The sequence below is a fragment of the Phaethon aethereus genome, assembly GCF_964289735.1.
Source record: "Phaethon aethereus genome assembly, chromosome: 4".
In the NCBI taxonomy this organism is placed as follows: domain Eukaryota; kingdom Metazoa; phylum Chordata; class Aves; order Phaethontiformes; family Phaethontidae; genus Phaethon; species Phaethon aethereus.
In genome coordinates this window covers 77424509-77446381 of record NC_138578.1, presented here as the reverse complement: position 1 = coordinate 77446381, position 21873 = coordinate 77424509, and the positions used below count along the sequence as shown (strand labels likewise).

Sequence of the window (21873 nt, the reverse complement as noted above, 5' to 3'; positions counted from 1 at the left end):
GGTGCTCTGGGCTCTTCAGTCCTGAAACAATGAATCAGGTGGGATTATGCTGACCTGCTAATCTGCAGTGTTCATCCTTTTCCAATAGCTCGCACACAGGAGCAAATTAAGTGCCTATTTTTTTGTGTCAACCCTGAAGAGTATCTGGTTTTTCAGCCCTTAGTGACTTGTTAACACACAGGTATCAGGACAGGCTGGTGAAGGCAGGCCGCTGGCCAGTCAGATGTGAAATAGCATCTCTTTACTAACTACAGTATTGATTCCCGCCTACCCTTGCAAACTGTGTAATTTTCTTTTCCCTGCTGCTAAACTCAGTAACAATGTATGAAGAGCTTTAGGGGCCCATCAATGCTCAAAAAGGCTGCTCTTCCCTGGCATTCTATTGATTTTTCTCAAAGGCTTTTAAATTGCTCCTTCATTTTACTCAAATGCTCATTTCATCTCTACTGGATGCCGGCATTTTTTCGTTGTGTTTAAACAATTGCTCCATTCACTGGGTTCCTAAACTGTGACGCCTTCTTATTACTGGGAGATAAACTGTTTAGACAGTTTTCCTTAATCTTGGATTAATCGTTCCTGTATCTGAATTGTGCTGTTCTGTATTCCTTCACTTCAGAAAAAAAAAGAAGTCTGTGAGGTCTTATGATCTATCAAGTATATGTGTTCTATTTTCTCCCTCTATACTTCTCCTGCTCAGTTCTTGCACAGCTTCATTTCCCTCGTGCTTTTTGGTGTGTTGGATTTTAATCGGTCCTTGCTTTCATGTATCGTAGTAGGTTATCTAACCTTTCCTTGGAAAATTGCTCTGGTATTCCTAAACATCATGTTCTTAGGTGGGGGACATTGCCTCTGACCTTCCTGAAATGTTATTGCCAATATTTGTCACACTCAGTGACCATCTTGGTATGTAAGTGAAATTGTACAGTCATTTAGGACTGTTTATTTTTCTATAGCTACACTGATGTTAAATAAAGGTAGTAGACATTTGGTGTTACAATTTCTGCAGGCAAGAAAGGCTGACTGGCATATGGGAAACTATATGACAAATTACTGGCAATTACTGGTTGTTAAAATACAGAATTCTGACATTTTTGCTAAGTTTGGACCATGTTACTCTCTGAAGTGGTACTTGCTAGGTTTTTTTTCCAACCCATATGCTCAAAATCTTTATAGTGCAATGCCATTTTTCTACATCTCTACTTGAAGATATCCATCTTTTAGCCACATTTTTACCCTCTACTTTGTACCATGTTAGTTTATTCTGATATGCAAGACACTATACTAAAGGTGAAAGACCACTGCTTCCTCAAAGAGTTTACAGTCAAAATAGTTCATGCTTTTTCCTGTGGTGGTATCTACGATCAGAATCCATTTACAGTGTATGGTTGGAGTCTGAAGCATTAAGGTTTTGATAAAACAGGTTTTTGATGAGGTAAACTAACTCTTGTGCTCTTGTCAAGAGAAGAAACTTGATTTAGATAATTAAACTGAGGAAGTGTGGGATACTTAAAAAGCAGTATCTCTTTCAGATGTAAAATTAGGCTCATGGCAACACGGTCATGTTGACTTATTCAAGAATGCTGTTTAGGTGTCAGATACCAGTTCATGTTTTGAAGCAAATATCATTCTTTCATGCAGAAAAGTTGTGATGTTGTCACCCCAACTCTGCTCAAAAGTTGACATACTCCATTTTGTTTATGTTTATATTTTAGCTTATTCAGAATTTATTTCTGGAGCTAAGTTCCTCAGCTACATTGTTGGCATTTTGTTAAATTTCTAAATAATAATTACTGTGTTTCTGTCACCTCTCCTACACGGAATAGTTTCCTTGGAATTTTGCTACCGTGCTACTGCGAAAACGTGACTTAAGTCTTTCTACAGAACAGTTTTATCTGCAGCGGCTAACAGTCCCAGACTGGCAGGGCTTTTTCATCAAGATCTGTCGTTCTGGCTAACTACTTTATCCTCCCCTTCCTTTGTGTATGCAACTTGCAACACAGGACTCTGCCCTCGCCCAGCAGTGACAAGAACCTGTACCTTAGGAGACTGTAAATTCTGCCTGGGTTTGGAGTTTCAAAGTGCATGCTTTTTCTTTTAAACAGAGTGGCGAGATCCAGAATTCATGAGAGAGGTTGAAGCAGCTACAGGAATGGATCTTGGTTCCTCTAAAAATAATGAAAAAGGAGGGAAAAAGAAAGGGAAGAAGAAAAAATATCCAAATCTGACAGACCTGAAGCAGCAGGCTGACACTGCTCGTTCCCGGCTTGAGAAGAAAGTCTTCAATAAGTAAGATGCTTACATTCTCTAAAGCCTGTTCACTTGCTGTTTCCCTTTGTTTCAACGGTACTTTCTGTTTCTGCATAAACATACACTTACTAAATAATTTTCTTTGCTAACTGCAGAGCAGAAGTGCCTTCAGTATCTTTGGAGGGTAAAAAGTAGCAGGTACTGATGACCAAGGTTATTTCTTTGAGAACGATTTTTGGCTAATTTGGAGAATTTCCCTATGAAAGATTTTTTTTCATCCTTCCCAATTATTTTTTTACTCCTCTAATTGCTGTAGTGGCTTCTCTGGATGATCATTTGTTAATCAGATGGATGCTACTTTATGTGTACAAATAGCACTGGATCTAGAAGGAAGATGATGTGTTCAGAGGGACACAACTTACAGCATCGGGCACACTGTAGTAGCGTAGATGGAGTGAAAATTCAGTTTTTCCTTTTGAAAGCCTAAGATGGGCTGCCCTGAGCAGAACTTCAGTTAATAAAAGGATCTGTCAAAACCCTTGGCTTTTGGCATGTAGCAGTGTCTTGGTGGATGCGGTCAAGCCTCTCTCAAGCTCAGAGACCTTCCCAAACTTTTGACTGCTGCCTGGGCTTCCTGTATATTTTCTCTCACTCTTGGGTATACTAAATTGCTAGCTGGGCATGATGCAGTGCCTTCTGATCCAGTGTGTACACACAGTGATTCCTTCCTGTGTATTATTCAGTGACACACTGCCATTGCATTTTTCTCCTCCTTTCCTGAGAATGCATTCAGTTGGTTAAGAAAAATATTTGGATCCTTGTGTTATGGTCCTTGTTCACTTAACCCCTGCTGTCTTTTGTAAATATTGAGGACTGGAACCTGCTGCAGATCTCTCTTCAGTGTGAGAGTTTGGAGATGATTATTCCCTGTACCAGGCACATGTGGACACAGTATTCCTCCCGCGATGGTGCTGTTTCTATACATCTTCCTTCTTCCCAGCACACGTGCAAACAGTAGCTCTTGGCTTACATTTAGCTGGAGAGGAAACTGTTTGGATAGCACTGGCATTTAGACACTTCAAACAAAGGTGTGTCCATGACTTATGTAGACACGTGAGTTAACTTTAAAGCACGCACGCTAGCTCTGATGGAAGTGGGAGCCTACCAACCCACCAAGCTGAATGAGTTTTAGAACGTACAGTGGCTTCATATGTCTGCTCTGTTCCGCAGTTTCTGGTATCTAGTCTTGGTTAGATGTAGCTGCAACATAGATTTGCCTGAGCATGCTCTGGTCTTTGTCAAATGGGAAGCAGCTGCAGCTATTTAAAGTGTTTCACATGTCAAAAATGAAGTAGTCAAAGAGAAGAGAAAAGTGTAAAGCTGTCAAATAAAAAAAGCAAAATTATTATTATAAAATCATCAATGCTGGGATATTCCCTAAACATACTGGATGAGTTGAACAGCATCCAAGGCACAATATTCGTTTAAACTCTATTTTCCCTTTTCTAATGTAATGGTTATAATAACAAAGACAAATCCACATTGCTTTTAGCTACAGAAATAGCATGTTTTCTGTGAAGTTCTCATGTTACCTGATCTTGGTTAGAAGTCAGAGACAGACAGTTCTAATGATCAGAATTTCATATCAGCTTTAACAAAATAAATTTTAAAAGCTATTTTTCATTTACTATGGTTTGTGCTAATGATTTTGAGTGTGTGTTAGTGCCAGGTATAGGGAATCAAACCTGTCATGTTTTAATAGGTTTCATGCTTTGGAGCACTAAACAAGATGATAACCTCGGCTCCTTATTACAACCCCAAATTACTTGAAATGTATAGGTGATAAACCCAGGCTCTAGTCTGCCAATAAACTTAAGTGAAATTGCACACAGATCATCAAAGTGGGATCTCATTTCATTTACAGTATCGCACAATCCAGTGGTGCTAATGTAAAACCTACATGACATCAAAGTGTCAAGGCCACTCTGCGCTGCTAAAGGCTCACTTTTCTCCTACCAATTAGGCAATATTTGAAGTGCAAAACCATGACCACATTTTCCTTACTCTGCTAACTTTATTGGCAGAATTTTGTTAAAAGTATACCTCTTCCAAGGTGTTTTTTCAGAATGTTAGTTTTCATTACAGTTACTGTCGAGGAAGTCTTTAATCCCACCATTTAGAAGCATTATTAAGAAGTATCCTCTGTTTACAGATGTTTCAAAACGGCTTTTGAAATGAAGCTATTACAGGGAGCAGTTAGCTGTAACAGAAGTCAACTGGCCTCTTGGATATAACCACAGGAGCAGAGCTGGAATAGTGTGTAGGGCCTGATCCTGAAAAAGGCTGGTACTCACTACCAGATGGATGTTTTGTCGTCATTTTACTGCACAGCCTCCAGCATCCGCAGAAGTGATAAAGGCAGACTGTGACAATGTAAAATCTAACGGCACTAGAATTGAAACCATCCACTTTGTGTGATGGAACTTGCTGGCTGCATTTCTGATGTAGAAATCAAAGGAGACATCAATCAGTGCCATATTCTTAAATGGGAAGTCCCTCAAACCAAGCCCTTAGCTGGTATGCCTCATACCATACCTCATACCGTGTTGGCAGAGCGTCCTGGTCTTTACAGAGATGTGTTAGGAGATTACTTCCTTCTTCATAAACAGAGGCAGGATGACATCTGAATACAGCTGCAACTATCAGCCTCAGATTTCTGAGCTTTTGTGCTAGAGGCACCTAAAGTAACCAATAACAATGGGAACTCTAGAATGCAGTGAGGTGAATCCATGAGCAAAATTCCCTAGGCAAGATGCACTCGGCTGTGCCCAACAGAATCACTAAGTTGGAAAGGACCTTCAAGATCATCAAGTCCAACCATTAATCCAGCGCCACCATGTTCCCTAAACCATGTCCTGAAGCGCCACATCCACATGTTTTTTGAACACTTCCAGAGATGGCGACTCCACCACCTCCCTGGGCAGCCTGGTCCAATGCCTGACCACCCTCTCAGTGAAGAAATTTTTCCTAATATCCAATCTAAACCTCCCCTGGTGCAACTTGAGGCCATTTCCTCTTGTCCTATCACTAGTTACTTGGGAGAAGAGGCCAACACCCACCTCACCACAACCCCCTTTCAGATAGTTGTAAGAGAGCAACAAGGTCTCCCCTCAGCCTCCTCTTCTCCAGGCTGAACACCCCCAGTTCCCTCAGCCGCTCCTCATAAGATTTGTGCTCCAGCCCCCTCACCAGCTTTGTTGCCCTCCTCTGAACACGCTCCAGCACCTCAGCATCCTTCTTGTAGTGAGGGGCCCAAAACTGAACACAGTATTCAAGGTGCGGCCTCACCAGTGCCGAGTACAGGGGCACAATCACTTCCCTGCTCCTGCTGGCCACACTATTTCTGATACAGGCCAGGACACTGTTGGCCTTCTTGGCCACCTGGGCACACTGCTGGCTCATATTCAGCCAGCTGTCAACCAGCACCCCCAGGTCCCTTTCCACGGGGCAGCTCTCCAGCCACTCCTCCCCAAGCCTGTAGCGTTGCAGGGGGTTGTTGTGGCCAAAGTGCAGGACCCTGCACTTGGCCTTACTAAACCTCATACAGTTGACCTCAGCCCATCTATCCAGCCTGTCCAGATCCCTCTGCAGAGCCCTCCTACCCTCCAGCAGATCAACACTCCCACCCAACTTGGTGTCATCTGCAAACTTACTGAGGGAGCACTTGATCCCCTCATCCAGGTCATCTATAAAGATATTGAACAAGACCAGCTCCAGAACCGAGCCCTGGGGAACACCGCTTGTGACCGGCCGCCAGCCGGGTTTAACGCCGTTCACCACAACTCTCTGGGCTCGGCCATCCAGCCAGTTCCTCACCCAGCGAAGAGTAAACCTGTCTAAGCCACGAGCCGCCAGTTTCTCCAGGAGAATGCTGTGGGAGACGCTGTCAAAGGCTTTACTAAAGTCCAGGTAGACAACATCCACAGCCTTTCCCTCATCCACTAAGCGGGTCACCTGGTCATGGAAGGAGATCAGGTTGGTCAATCAGGACCTGCCTTTCAGGAACCCATGCTGGCTGGGCCTGATCCCTTGGTTGTCCTGCAGATGCCCTGTGAGCACTCTCAAGACCAACCGCTCCATAATCTTCCCCGGTACAGAGGTCAGGCTGACAGGCCTGTAGTTCCCAGGATCCTCCTTCCGGCCTTTGTTGTAGATGGGCGTCACATTGGCAAGCCTCCAGCCTTCTGGGACCTCCCCTGTTAACCAGGACTGCTGATAAATGATGGAGAGTGGCTTGGCAAGCTCCTTCGCCAGCTCTCTCAGTACTCTCGGGTGGATCCCATCAGGCCCCATAGACTTGTGGGTGTCCAGGTGGTTTAACATGTCCTTGACTGCTTCCTTCTGGATTATGAGGAGTACATTGTGCTCTCCATCCCCATCTTCCAGCTCAGGGGGCTGAATACCCTGCAGATACCTGGCCTGGCTATTAAAGACTGAGGCAAAGAAGGCATTAAGTACCTCAGCCTTTTGCTCATCCTTGGAGACAATGTTCCCTGACATATCCAGTAGGGGATGGAGATTCTCCTTGCCTCTCTTTTTGTTGGTAATATATTTGTAAAAACATTTTTTATTATCCTTTCCGACTGTGACCAGACTGAGCTCTAGCTGGGCTTTTGCCTTTCTAATTTTGTCCTTGCTACCATAAGTTCCTGTGGGGGCAGATGTATGCAACAGAGCATTCTCTTGACTTCTGCTACTGCCTTTCTTTTGCTGTCTCACCCCTCTGGAATCATGAACCCATTCCTCTGCCTTACCAGTTAAAGGCTCATAGAATCATAGAATGGTTTGTGTTGGGAGGGACCTTAAAGATCATCTAGTTCCAACCCCTCTGCTATGGGCAGGGACAGCTTCCAGTGGACCAGGTTGCTCAAAGCCCCATCCAACCTGGACTTGAACACTTCCAGGGATGGGGCATCTACCACCTCTCTGGGCAACCTGTGCCAGTGCCTCATCACCCTTAGTGTGAAGAATTTCTTCCTTATATCTAAATTTACCATCTTTCAGTTTAAAACCATGACCCCTTGTGCTATCACTACAGGCCCTGCTGAGAATTCTGTCCCCATCTTTCTTACAAGCCCCCTTTAAGCCCTGGCAGCTGCAATAAGGTCTCCCCGGAGCCTTCTCTGCTCCAGGCTGAACAACCCCAGCTCTCCCAGCCTGTCCTCCCAGCAGAGCTGTTCCAGCCCTCGGAGCATTGCTGTGGCCTCCTCTGGCCCCGCTCCAGCAGGTCCATGTCTGTCCTGTGCCAAGGGCTCCAGAGCTGGATGCAGCACAGTATATAAGCCTGCGCTCTCTATGCCTTTTATGAGAATCTCCTGCTCCTATTCAGACTGTCTAGGCATCGTTTTCCCCACCCTCAAAATCTCAGCTGTGTGATCTTCACTCGAAAGAGGGAAGAAAAATGCAAGTGTCTTCACTCGCTCCATTCAAAAGCATAGCAATCGCTCCCAAAAGAAGAGAAGTCTCTGCGCACCATCTTTACTGGGAGGAGACAACGGCAGCAAATAAAGAGCAGCAATATGGGGGCAAATGGTCATCAGATTTAGGAGCACCAGAAAGCTTAAGAGCTGCAGAGTTCATTCCTTTATTTCCTTTTTGAATCTGAAGAACACTTTAGAGCCACCTTCAAGCACAGCAGGCACTGCAGAAGGCTCAGATGCTTTGCCCATTGTGAGGTAGCAGAGAACCTATTCCACTTCATATAAGAGTAAGCTATTGGACATACTGTCCTGACTGTGCTAACTATAAGCACTTGTTGTGGTTTAACTCCAGCCGGTAACTAAGCACCACAGAGCCGCTCACTCACTCCCCCCTCAGCAGGATGGGGGAGAGAAGTTGGGGGAAAAAAAACCTCGTGGGTTGAGATAAAGGCGGTTTAATAGGACAGAAAAGGAAGGGAAGAATAATAATAATAAAATATACAAAACAAGTGATGTACCCACTGTGCTGTGCTCTGGTCCAATCCCCCCAGTTTATATACTGAGCATGATGCCATAGGGTATGGAATACCCCCTTGGCCAGCCTGGGTCAGCTGTCCTGGCTGTGCCCCCTCCCAGCTGCTCGCTGGCAGGGCATGAGAAGCTGAAAAGTCCTTGGCTAGTGTAAGCACTACTTAGCAGCAACTAAAACGTCAGGGTGTTATCAACGTTATTCTCATCCTAAATCCAAACCACAGCACTGTACCTGCTGCTAGGAAGGAAATTAACTCTATCCCAGCCGAAACCAGGACAGCACTTAACTGTTCTGCAGCAGTGATTTATCTCTCTGCATAGAGGTACATGATAATCTCTGATGTCTTCCTAAACTAGTGTTGTGCTTGTGGATTAAATAGCTGCTGCTCAGGAATGGGGATGCTGCTGGTGTGAATAAAAGAGAGTCTTACTCTGCCCACAGCTGTTGAAATGGGTTTTTAGTAACCTGTGAAAGGAAGGCTGCTAACTGAGTTATAGTTACATGAATTGAACAGCAAGCCCTTCCCTCACAAAAACATTCTAGATTCTGCAGGTTGGATTTCATAAAAGATTTCTGAATGTTAGGTTTTTTAGATCCTGTTAGATACTTGTAGTTATTCTTTCCCTGAGAGCAGTGAGGTGCTTTTGAAAAGCAAACTTGGTATGTGTGACTATCAGAAATAATGCTAGGAGCGTGGAATGCACAGCCATTAAACTGAAAGACTTTAATTTGTTTACTCCTGTTAATAAAATCATTGCTGAATTAAAGTATTTGTTGCTGCAGCTAATTAGTTAACAAGACAAATTTGTTCAGCCTCATCAGTGCAGTGTTCAGAAGCCTGGTAGTGATTAATCATAGTTCAATTCCCCCCCCAACATTCATAAACATTCTCTGAGATGGTGTAGAATCAATGTAACTGTAATTTTATTATTTTTTGTTGTTTCAGAGGTGCTATGAAACGGGTGGTGAAAGCAATGAACCGAGTGGACCAAAGAAAGCACGAGAAGTTTTCCAACCAGTTTAACTACGCACTGAATTAAATTGTAAAAAAATGAAGGGCAAAGAAGATTGAGGAGTGCAATTGCACAAAACCTTTATCACAGATCTTCATATACACTAAAATACTGCGCTAGGTACATTTTTACTGGGGTAACTTTTAAAATTGTTTTCAACTTTAACTTATTTGATAATGAACATTAATTTTGGCCAAGATGTGGTGCTATAGAATGGAATGCACTTAACAAGTTGGTAATTATTTGAAGTGTACTTGAAATAGAGTGTGTTTTATGACTTGTACATATTCTGGATAAAATGTTCAGGTTTTCATGGTTTTTTCTTTCCTCAGGGACTCATGTAATTTATACTTCCTTTGCCAACGTGTGTGTTGTAATTTACCTCCACTTTCATGCCTTCAGAAAAAAGATGCCTTAGAAACAATTAGATTTCTACCAGAGATGGCAACACACAGAGTATTTGCTCACCCTACTGTTCTAGAAAGCGTACCAAATCAAGCAGCACAGTGGCTTCTGCAGTACCTATAAAGACCTCTTGTGTGCACATTAAAAAAAAATAAATCCAAATCAACTGATGCCTTCAGATAACAAATGGAGTAGAGTTTGGTTTCAGTAGAGTTTGAATCCAGAAACTAACTCAAACTTGGTAGCTGTGACACTGGTGCAGAAGCTGAAAGGACAGAGGTTGTCCTGGTGTGCTGCTTGTCTTCCCAAGATGGTATCACAGCATCTTTCAGAACTACAGCTGGGAAGCCTGTTGTGAAAGTTTGTAGAGATATGCAAAATGTGCTGCAGTTTAACTGATACCAAAAAGCTCCAGTACAAAGTGAAAGTATGAGGCTTTAAAAATTGTTCAGGTGGCATACTGTAGGAGTGAACTGCCTGTCTTGAGTCAGATAAAACTAATCAGTCTCAAACCCGAGAGCACATCTAAGGGTCCAGATACAAACACAGGCATCTGTAACTTCAGAGAGTTAACAGGCACACTGAGATCAAGCAGCTGGATCCAGTGTGGTTTGTTGTTGTTGGCTGGATGCTTAACCAAATCTCCCAAACCTGCTATAGTCATAAGCAGACTCAGCCAAACATTGACCAGTTGTGCTCCTCCGAGGTTTCATACAGCTTTATGGGTGAAGGAAATCCAGAGTATCAAGGCGGATAGAGTGTTTGAAAACCAATTTCAAAGTAAACTACGAAAGTCTTCAGTAAAATACAGAATACAAAGTAGAATGGATTCTCTACAGCACTGACTTAATCACACACCTCTTGGAGGCATTTCCTCATGCAGCAGGAAATTGTAAGAATTAAAAAAGGAGAGAAAATTTAAACTCCTCAGTGTAGCTTCTGGCCACCTCAGACAAAAGCTAATTTACTGTTCTGCCAAATACCTTTTGACTTGCATGAGTACTGCTTAGAAAGCAATTAATGCTGAATCTTGATAGTTTATCTTGCAAGACCTCTGCAGTTTGGAAGACATTTTCCTCTTCAACACAGGTTTTTAGAAGATGTACCTCTAAACTACCAGAAATAAAATAATAAGGGGACAGAATTTCAAAAGATACCTACTGCACTGGAAAGCAAAACCACTTCTACTATCAGTCCAGCTAATTTGGCAGTGAAGGCTTCAAGTGAAAGTGTAGACAAGGACAAATCAAGTTCATGACCAGGTCAGCTGAATCACCTGCTAAACTGATTTTATTTCTTATTAAGGATAAAGACACAAAAACCATGAAAACAAACGAAACCACCAACAACAAAACGCCACAGCTTTGAATGTAACACAAATTGTTGGATGCTGGGATCCCAGAACAGCCTAAATGAAACTGTTTGATCTTGGAGAAGAACATTCAAGAGAACCACAAAGGTCATTGTGCCACTATTCCAGAGATTCTTGAGCCTGCACAGACTGAAGATGTTTTTCTCTCCTCCCTGTAAAAAGAGTGGGGAATGTATATTGTGTAGTGGCACTTAACCCTTCTTTGCTGCGGACAGGAGATGTTGGCACTAGAAAATTTCCAGCAAACAGTAGGTGCACTTTACCCCATGGAGTTCCCATTTAGAGCCTTTAGTAAAATTAAAAAAAAACCAAAACCAACAACAAACCAGCCCAAAGACTGAGATTGGAAAGGGAAGTGGTAGAAATCTCTGAGAAAAAGTGTGCTTATTAAGTAATGCTACATTATGATGCTACTCAGTCACATCAGTGCTAGAATTGTCAGCTGAAACTTCCTGTCTGGACCTGAGTGTTCAATCTACCAGTTAAATCTGATCCTATCGTGTGATTTGTATGTTCTCCCTGTTTCTTTATTAAAAACAAACATGCATGCAAAAAGGTGATTTTCTAGAGTGCCTCTTTCATGCAGAAAGAGAATTTGCAGAATTAAGGTTTCCCAGCAAGAGACTTGGAGATGGCTAACTTGGACACAGGTGCATGGACTTTGGGCCAGGTTAGCGATGACCTTTTTGAAAGCTCTTCTACTTTTATTTTTTTCTGGTTTTGTTGCAAGAACTCTTCTTGTCAGGTGGGGAATATACCCAGTTGGATATGATTTTTTTTTTCTTCCTCTTTTTCCCTTGAAACAGGAAAGACCATTGACTCTTCGTAGGAGAATGTGTTGAACACACATCCTCTGTAGCACTGCTTTATGCTAGCCTGGCCTCTTACCAGCACCCATCTTCCCATCATCCAGTGTCTGAGGGAAGCCATGCTTCCTCTCCCATGTTAATTATTGCCTCATTTAATCAAATTATTTCTCTACACCCCAACTCAGCATACATACACACAACAGGTCTTGAGTGTTGCCATGTAAGCATAATCGTTAGACCTGGTCAGACATAATTCAGAGGATTTGGGGTTTTAAAAAAAAAAAAAAGGAAAAAAAACCTTTTCCTGGGTTTATTTCTGTAACTCTGCCAGGGGAAAATTTTTAAAAAGGCATCTATCTCCAATGATCCAGCATGCCTCTTAAAAAGATTTCTATTTAAGTTCAAAATAAATTAATACACTTTTTTTAGATACATCACACCTCTTCATGTGTCACTACTTACAGCAACTTACAAATTTGAGGTCTCTGAGCTCACTAGCTCTTCAAATGTCTTAGTTGCTAAACTGGAACTTTTCTATTCCTGTCCTCAGGGCTTCTGGGGAAAAAAATGAAATACAAATGTCATTCACATGATCTCTGCTGTGTATTTTTGTCTTTGTAACTCACTCAAGTGCCTTTGCAGTTGTACTGTAACGTACTTCTACTTACTGGGGTAGTGGATATGATTTGAATGTGCTGTATTCCTAAAAGAACATGATGGCTTTGAGCAAGAGTGAGCTGTGCTGATGCATCTAAATCATCCTTTTATAACTAGCGCTGTTGCAGTGGTAAAACAAGAACTGAAAACGGCGACTTCGCCATGGTTATTCTTACTTGAGCGCACAGTTGCATCTGGGAAGTAAAAACCTGGAAGGAAGAGGCTATAACATTGTTGTGGTGGAACTGCCCCAGCTGGCAGCTGAGCCCGCCGCAGTCGCTTGCTTACTCCCCGCCGGTGGGACGGGGGAGACAAGTGGAAGAGTAAAAGTGGGAAAACTCATGGGTTGAGATAAAGACAGTTTAACAGGTAAAGCAAAAGCTGCACACGCAAGCAAAGCAAAACAAGGAATCCATTCCCCACTCCCCATGGGCAGGCAGGGCTTCAGCCATCTCCAGGGAAGCAGGGCTGCACCATGTGCAACAGTTACTTGGGAAGACAGACGCCATCACTCCAAATTTCCTCCCTTTCCTCCTCCTTCCCCCAGCTTTATATGCTCAGCATGACGCCATATGGTATGGAATATCCCTCTGGTCAGTCGGGGTCAGCTGTCCCGGCCGTGTCCCCTCCCAGCTTCTTGTGCACACCCAGCAGCCTCGCTGGTGAGGTGGAGCGACAGGCAGAAAAGGCCTTGACCCTATGTCAGCGCTGCTCAGCAGTAACAAAAACATCCCTGTGTTATCAACACTTTTCCAGCACAAATCCAAAACACAGCCCCATATACTATGAAGAAAATTAACTTTATCCCAGCTGAAACCAACACCAGCGTTTATTGATTTTGGGCTGCTTAAAGTTGGACTGAAGGGCCTGGCCCTCTAGCACAAGGCACATAGCGACATAAACTCCTTGGTACGCAGTTTGTGAGCGGGGCTTCTGAATAAAAACCATCCTTCAGCACATCCCCTCTGAAGTTACTGAGACAAGATAATCGATCCATACTCATCTTTTGCATGATGATACCTTGCAATTTCATTTTCTCTAAACCTATTTTAGGCTTGGCTTTAGCCATCCAGGTCCAGCTGAAGATTCCTATTAGAAAATTGTAACCCATAAAAGCTCTTAGAAATGATGTTAAAAGATTTCTTTGGGTTGGGGGCTTGTTGGGTTTTGTTGGGTTTTGTTTTGGAAGCAAGACGAAGACACAATTGGTAAGTGGCTCTGCATGGACAATGCGCCATGCTGTGTAAAACAGGTTGTGGGCATCAGTTCAAAATGGTCATTATGGAAAAAAACTTATTTATTCTGTGGAAGAAATAAAAATAAAAAATAAACCTGTTCCACTTACAGCGGCTGTGGAAATGGACAATAAGGATGATCCTAATCATAAGGAGCTGCTAGCCAGAAGCAAGAACTGTTGAATCTCAGGAAGCCAGCCAGCAAACACCTAATTCTGCATGTATTAAAAGAGTTTAGAGACCCCCAGAGAGCTATGTCTGCTAACACTCATGCACATACCTGGCCGTTGGTGCCACTGTGTGGGTAGTTCATCCAGCGCTGTGAAACACGTTAGTGGTTTTAATCACAAAGGCGACATTAATGTCTCCGAGGGTTATGCATCGGAAAAGGTAAGGACATCCGGATGTTACAGCGGTGCTTAAGTGATGAAAATGGGTCATTTAGAACCATGCCTTTTGAAACGATACTACCACGTAGGAAAACGTCGTGCCTTTACAGGATAGCCTGACCATGGATGGGCAGACAGGCCTAGAAACGGACCTTCTGCAAACTGGCCCAAAAAAGGGCTGCGGTGCCTAGGTCCAAACCTGCAGCCCAAGGGTCTGTACACACCGTGAGCTGCACTGGCCTTCCCACCTAGACCAGAGTTCTTGCTTAAGCCTAGTGACACCCGGGGAAAGGGTTGTCTGAGCGCTTGAGAAGGCTTGGTCTGGCATGTATGTGTGCTTAACACCCACCAGATGCATACCTTTAAAAAAATCACTTTTTAAATAGGCAGTGGCAATTGAAGTGCACGTAATAGCTATAATGCTGGAGCACATGTTCAGGCAAGGTGGAGTTCTGGATCCCTTCTCAGCCTAAGAGGTAACGGTCCCATGTCCTGTCTTAGGAGATGGCCCAAGCCCAAGGTGACTTAAATGCAAGGAAACTGGAAGGAGACAGTTCACATCACCCATTTTCCTGTGGGAACTGAAACTGAGCCACAGAGGAGGGACAAGTGCTTCCTGTAGGAGACTAGACAGAAGGTAAGGGGTTACAGATTACGGTCCCCAGCCTAGGGCAAGGGAGGGCTGGATCTGGATCCTCATTCCCTGGGCACCTGGCACTGAAAACACTGCTTATTTTCATGGAGCTTATTTTCAAAGAGCTCCTTCATAGCAACTGTCACCACCTAGAAGATCAGCCCTTAGGACTTCTTGGACACCAAAGCCTGAGAGAAGGATGTTATTCTGATAGACATATGGAGACCTTGCTCTCCGGTAGGTGTTTTGGCATGCACTGGGACAGCTACATTTAAATAAATTCAAAACAATTAACAACATCCTGCTCCTGGGTGAAAATTAACACTTGAATTTGCATCTGGAAATGTGAAAAAGTTCTGCCCCAAGCAGTACCCAAGGAAAATGCCACAGCGCTGGAAGTGCAGCGGGGGGAAGTCAAGTCCAGAGCAAGGTGAGAAAGCAAAAACGGGGTAGAGACTAGGTGGCAGGGAGAGGTAAGGCAGGAGCAGAAGGTGAAGGCAGGAAGGGACAATGGCCTCCATTGACGAGGGGCACCATCCCACATCCCAAACTAAAAACCCCAAGTTTGGTAATAGTAACAGAGCCAGCAATTGCCTGAAAGTCCACCAAGATAAAAGGCAGGTCTGGAGCCAAGTCAGCAAAGCAAGGTCGGGGTGAGGGTCAGTAAGGTACAAAGCCAAGCGTAGCCGCCACACCACAGCTCAGGCAAGGGACTCCACCTAAATAGGGTTCCCCTGCAACCAGCTGGAGTGTTCAGGGTGGAGACCCCAGTCAGATCCCTCACTGCTTAGCTGGCTTCACGGCAGTCTGACCCCAGGTGATGCAGGTGTGCTGTGTCAGTGCAGACCTTGAACGCCTGGTAAGGTGTGGGCTGAGAATTACAGAGAAAGATGGTGAAAGGCAAGTGAGAGAAATTCGAGCCCTAGGAGCACCCCTCCTCGATGTGGTGACGGTCCTTTCTGTTACAAAACCCTCTGCAGAAACTGAAGGACTTAGGAAATGGCGTGGGAAGCCCTGACAGAGGCTGAGGCCTCAGAGCAGCAACCTAGACTGAGACCAGCCTACACCCTCTCCATCCAGCAGCACTGGTGACCCCTTCAGCTGGGATTGATGCTAGAGGTCCCAAAACTTAGCACATCCCCTGGAAAATGCATTCGGATGAGAGCTGGGTCTGCCTGGCTGCTGGACAAATCGTGGCCCGTGGGACAAGGCCGTTGCCCTTCCAGCTGCGGGGGTGCCATGCTGCCCCTGAAGGAAAAGGAGAGGAGAGAGCTGGTAGTTACTCACGTTTGCAAGTTTATGTTTCCCTCCTCTTCCTCTCCTTCATAGCTGATCGAGTAGAGAAAGTAATTCACGTCCTTGTTGAGCCGCTCCTATTAGCTAGGTCTGGGCAGTACAGAGCCTAAATGTAGAACCAGCCCCGGAGAGCGGGCTGGGGGCAGGCTCTGAGGTACCGGGAGCGGGGCACGGTGGTGCTTGTGCTGCTGACGGGCTGCACCAGAGCCTGGGCACACTGCACTAGACTTCGCTCCGGTGCAATCTGTTTCTTCATCCTTAAACGTCTGTAACTTCAACGTTATCACTTGGCTTTCTGGGTAGACTTCCCCTTGCTTTTCTGCCTCTCGCTGCCCTGAGCGAAAGCCCAGCACTCCTGTGCTGAGGGCTCATAACGTTTATGCATTAGCATCAGGAAGCCCCTCTGTCAAGGGGTTAAGGAAAAAGCTTATTAAAATTGTTTAAATGTGGTGCTAATTAGTTTAGATGTAATGAGCAGCATTAGGCGCCTGGTTACTTTGAAAGGGGTTGTTGGATAACCATTTCTGCCGACATTCCAATTTGCATAATGACGAGGTGTTGGCATTGCATCCACCATTAATTTGCTATATTTATAATGCCATTAGGGAGCCACTCTTGTCCTCGCGCACTATAAAAGGTATATGGAAATACAATATACGATTCTGCTTGTTTGGAAATTGCTTTTGGATATCTTTGAATTTTTGTAATAGTATTTTTGGCAGATGAAGGCTAACACTTTTTTTTTTTCCTAGGGCTGAAATTAGATGTTGCTTCCACGTGTGCGTGCGTGTTTATTTTCCCCGATGCTGAAGCAGAAGCGGCAAAATAGAGCGGGATCAGGTGTGCTGCAGAGCGTGTTCGAAGCAGACGCAGATTTCTCTCAAAATCATCACTACAAGGCGTAGTGCTGGTGCTTTAGGTCCCAAAGAGCATTCTTAGTTGTGAATCTCAACATATTTAACAGGTCGCAGAGAGTGCAGCTCGGTGCTACAAGCTCTCCGTCAACACAAGGGGTTGAAGAAGCCCCACCAACAAGCAGCCCATCCAAGTGCTTTCTTCCTGCGCTTCTCCTCCCCTCGTGCAGTCTCTGGGGGCCAAGGCAGAGGAAATAAAGCTTGTCACCCTACCTGTGTTAAGGGTGGGAAGATGGGAAAGGGCCCCTTTATGTGCAGGGCAAGTTCTTGTGATGTATGTCTGTGGTTGTAAAAAAAAAAAAAGAAAGAAGGAAAGAAAATGAGCAATAATCAAAGTATTTGTGCTGAGGTTGGTCGATTTATTCTCCTCCTCTTGAAAAAGCAGCAGTTTACCAAACAGGGTGAATCTTTACTGTGTCAATCATCACCCCACATAAACATTTCTGCGACTTGCAGTTCTTTGCTGCAGTGTCATCCCGCCTGTATTGTCATTGTAAAATGTTCCTGGTTTGTGACATTACAGGGAAGAAAAGAGAAAAGACGTATTTTAAAATAAAGTCTAGCACCCTGAGTGGAGTGACAGTTTTAGCTAGCTGAGGAATTGTTACATGGTGAGATTAAATTAGTAAATCATATCTCAGATTTAGCAGCTGTTTGTCACACTGCCTGACCCTGCATACCCAGATTTTGGGTCCTGATCCCGAGTTCCCTCTGTGTCCTTGGTGTTCCTCTACGGATACGGGGTGCGGCCATAGGATTTCCAGCATCCACAGGATTTCTCCCGAATGAGCACTGCAGATTTAGCAGCTCCAGCTTCCCGATGCTGTGATAACCTCCCGAGCTGCTTGGAGCTTTATTCTGTACGATGAATTCGCATCCCTGCCAGAGAGCGTCAGGCAAGCAGAAAGAGCTCTTACCGTCGGGGTACTTATTTTCACCGCGACAAGTGTCGTTCTGCCCCCCGAGACAGCTGTGTAACGCGAGTGTGTGGGGCGGGACACTATGGGCAGGGGGGGAAAAGAAACGTGTACAGAAATGCACCAGACAGAAGAATGTGATTTATGTAAAACCGCTTTGAGAGACAGACCCATTAGGATCCCATCTGTTTACTTGCCTGTCCCCTTCATCTTCAGTGTCCACTCTTCGTCTGTGCCTCGACTTACCTCCCACAGTTGCGCAAATCTTCCAGTATCATATATAATCTTTGTTTTATTTGCTTTTAAGAAAGGCTCTACGACAACCGTATTTGCTTGCTTACTCTTTGAGACAGACCCTGAAGACCAGAACTGCCCCGACATGGTAAAATAATGTTCCTTTGAGTATTTAGATAAATCTATGTTTGAGCAGAACGATTTTATACATGTAATGAAGGAGTTAACGGATATTTGGCAATACAGCAGACTATAAGTAGATGTCATGATGTATTTTTGGGAAATGGGTATAAGTTCATACAGACAAAGCTTTATTTTTAACATTTTGCATATGTAGTATAAGATTAGAAACACGTAAGAACAGGACTGTGAGCTCAGTCTGAAACAGAAGGTCTACAATACGTGTGAAAAAACCCTAAGAATTCATCTAAAAAACTGAACACGTGTTCCCTGCTCAACTGGAAATAAGACCAAGCAATTTGGGAGGGGGTGATGATAATACAGAGCACTAATTTCCAATGTTCTGGTATAACATCATTGACTCTTGTGTGAAAGCAATGACACAGAATATTTCAGAATATTTTCAGTTATCTCCCAATCACTGGAAATGTACCTGTCATATTTATGTGTTTCTTTCTGTTATTTCAATTATAAAACATTTTACTGCTATTTATTCAGTGAACGTGAACAACTGAAACTTGTTCAGTGCAAGTTGAAATATTTGAAGTAAAATAGATGCAGTTTCCTTCTCTCTTTACCTCATTCAGTCAAACAGTGAACAATGGTAAGATGCAGTTAATATCTGAGTCATTTCTCACTAATACAGGCTTGCACCCTTGGATTTAACATTGACTTCACGGGAATTAGTTCAAAAATATGCTGATGCCCCAGATCTTCCTTGGTACGTGCCAAAGATGTCACTTGAAAATAATGAATCAGAGGCCGACTGCGCTGCTCAGTGTATCTGAGATGAGAATTTGTCCCCTGGCAAATGCTTTGCTAAATGTCCTCTTGAATGTGTTCCGCATTCTGAATCCCCTAACGCTAAATTTTATGAATGAATAATGAAGTAATTAAAAAAAAAAAAATTAACTCACAGAATGAAGCAGAGCAAACGCCTCCTGCTCGTGTCACAATCATCTTTCCCACAGTCAGTAGATTCCACTCCCGCTGTACCGGGGTCTCTGCTTCTCATTGAAGACTCACTGCAAACAAGCTGCTGCACCCCTCCAGAAAGCTCCCAGACCACCACCTGCGGTGCAGGAGGTACACCAGGTAGGTACGGTATGGGAATCAGCTTTTGGGCCTTGCTGGGGGGCCAGTATGGGAGCTTTTGGGACCATTTATGACTATCTAGTGGGATCCCCTTGGCACGAGGACCTGAGATTGCCGCACGGAGCCCGTAACCTGTTTCGTTCTCTTAGAGAGCCGGCGTATTAACAGGCAGGAACACGGATGACGGAGCTGGGCCATTCAGGCGGCGGCGGGAGCGTTTAGCTTTAGCCCGCTGGCTGCTGAGCATTCAGGCCGGGGGGGGTCTCAACAACTGCCCCGTGCTGATCTCCTCAAGCTTCTCGCACACAGGCTGGTCCAACGCCACGAACCGGCTGCAGAGCCGTGGTCCAGGGAGCGTCGCCTGAGAGAGCTCTTTGGTGCTGCTGTGGGAACGGCCTCTGCGCAGGGGCAGCGTCCCCTGACTCGAGAGAACGGCGTGCTCTGCGCTGCCGCGCCGTCCGCGCTGCGCGGGAGACGCGCACCCGAGCTGGGGCTCTGCAGCTTTGCTCTGGACTTCGATGAGATCAGACCTCTGGACGAGGCGTTCGAGCAAGGATTATCAATGACGACTTCCTAAACTATGCTGAGAAAGATACCTGCGGCTCTGTTTTCAGCACTGCTATAAAATGTGAGGAGCCTTGTTAAATCGAGTTTAATGACAAGGAATCTCAGGCTGGCCGGCTCCTTCATCCAACAGCTGGGTGTGATAATACTCACATGAACAGGTTTCCCTGGCAGGATGCTAACTGGAAAATCATCTTCTCCAAAGCTCTGAGCAGCTCCCTGTTGGAGTTGGATCATTTTCCACCTGGGGGAATTGTTTGGAGATCCCGGTGTGTAGACAGGGCTTGACAGATCTGTCAAGCAGTGAAAGAGCTTAAGAATTACGCTGGGTCGTGTCCCATCTGAGCTAACAGTTCGACTGTAGTAGCACCTTCTCAAACCTGGTCAGCAATGGGTTAGTTTTATGGTGTGGAAGAGTCTCCTGAGTTTCCCAGTTTAGCTGGTTTTCTCTTACCAGTAAAAGCTGTGGAGAGCTGTACTCCAAGCAAGACTTGTAATGTTTTCCCTAAAAATTTACTCGAGAACGTCTTTTATCGTAAAAGTTCTGATTTTCACAGATGCAAATGAGTCTGGGCCAAGACTTCTGGCACTTGCACGCTGCTGAATGAGGGGAGACGTGTACCCGGAGCGGAGCTGGGGTGCTCACTCCCCGTGGGCTGCCGTGCTCTGGCACCCACCCGGCAATGCGGGGGTCTGTGCCGTGGAGCCGGCCCCACTCACCTGCAAGATTTTCTTTCCACGGGAGGGTTGGAACGTTTTGTATTGCTCCAGTGGGGGTGCAGGAGGGGAACGCGGCTGTGGGGCACCTGGGCGTGGGCAATGCCTCTGCCCCATGGCACCCCACATCTCTGCAGCTGCCGGATTTGTCCCAGGCTGGGGACCACACGGAGGGGGACCAGGAGGAAGGAACCGCGGGGGGGGGGGGGGGGAGGGGGGCAGCGGGTACCGCAGCCGGCCCCACGGTGGTGAGGGGGAGGGGGAGACGCTCGCCCTTTCTCTTTGCTCCCCAAAATCGCTTCGGAAAATGCTGGTTACTTAAAATTGTCCCTAGGAAGGCAGTCGTCAAATTTCTGGGCTGGGGGAAAAAAAAAGGACGAAAAACCCAAAACCGAGCACCAACAATAACAAACAAACCCACCAAAAACTAGTGGAAAGAAAGAGCTCTGCCCTGCGTGAACTTTGGGTTCACACTGGGAGTGTGGAAGCGAGATAAAAGCGTCATTTTGGCTTCAGGCTGGAAACTGATGTGACAGCGGTCGCCAGCTCGGGATGGTCACAGCGGCTATAGACTTTTTCTTTGAAATTAAGAAAAAAAAATCATATAGTAAGGATTATGAAAGACCGACTTTGATACTAGTTTAAAAGTAATCAGCGGAAAGGCGATGGAAAGATGGCTTTATTTTTTTTACAGTGGCGGGATCGGAGTGAAAGAGCCGATTTATTAAATTTACATAAATCCAAAATACCGGACTCCCCATTTGCGGAAACACAGGAGGGATCTCGGATTCGCTACGACGAAAAAAATAAATTTTTTTTTTTGGTCTTTGTTCTTACTACTGCACAACAGCAATCGGCAAAGCCAATTAAGAAAATGCAAACAAGGGAACGAAGAAGGGAGATACCCTCTATCGTACCAGAAGAATTAAGTTAATCTGCGTGTAAGAAATACGCTCTCAGAGTAAACGAAACGAAAAAAGGACGGTGCAAGACATCCCGCCCGACGTCTCATGAGCCGGGCGTTTTCCAGAGGAAACTTCTTTTACAAAAATTCAGCCGAAAACCAGGGACGGAGCGCTACGGAAAGCCGCCGTTTCCTTCAAGTTTATTGATTGATTTAAAGTGTTTAGCAAACAAAGTGCTTTCTATATCATCTCTTGCTCGTTACTCCCAGACCTCATAC

The 21873-nt window shown here is 44.9% G+C and overlaps 1 protein-coding gene across 1 annotated transcript in view; it reads left to right on the top strand.

The window, feature by feature from the left end:
• Window positions 1-9319, top strand: part of UVSSA (UV stimulated scaffold protein A) — a gene marked incomplete at its 5' end in the record, with an annotated part of 56493 nt that extends 47174 nt beyond the window's left edge. The window contains 2 exons of the mRNA XM_081999466.1: window positions 2103-2286; window positions 9206-9319. Coding sequence (XP_081855592.1) covers window positions 2103-2286; window positions 9206-9299 — 278 coding nt within the window. The 3' untranslated portion in view covers window positions 9300-9319. The remainder of the gene's footprint in view (window positions 1-2102; window positions 2287-9205) is intronic.
• Between the last annotated feature and the right edge of the window lie 12554 nt (window positions 9320-21873).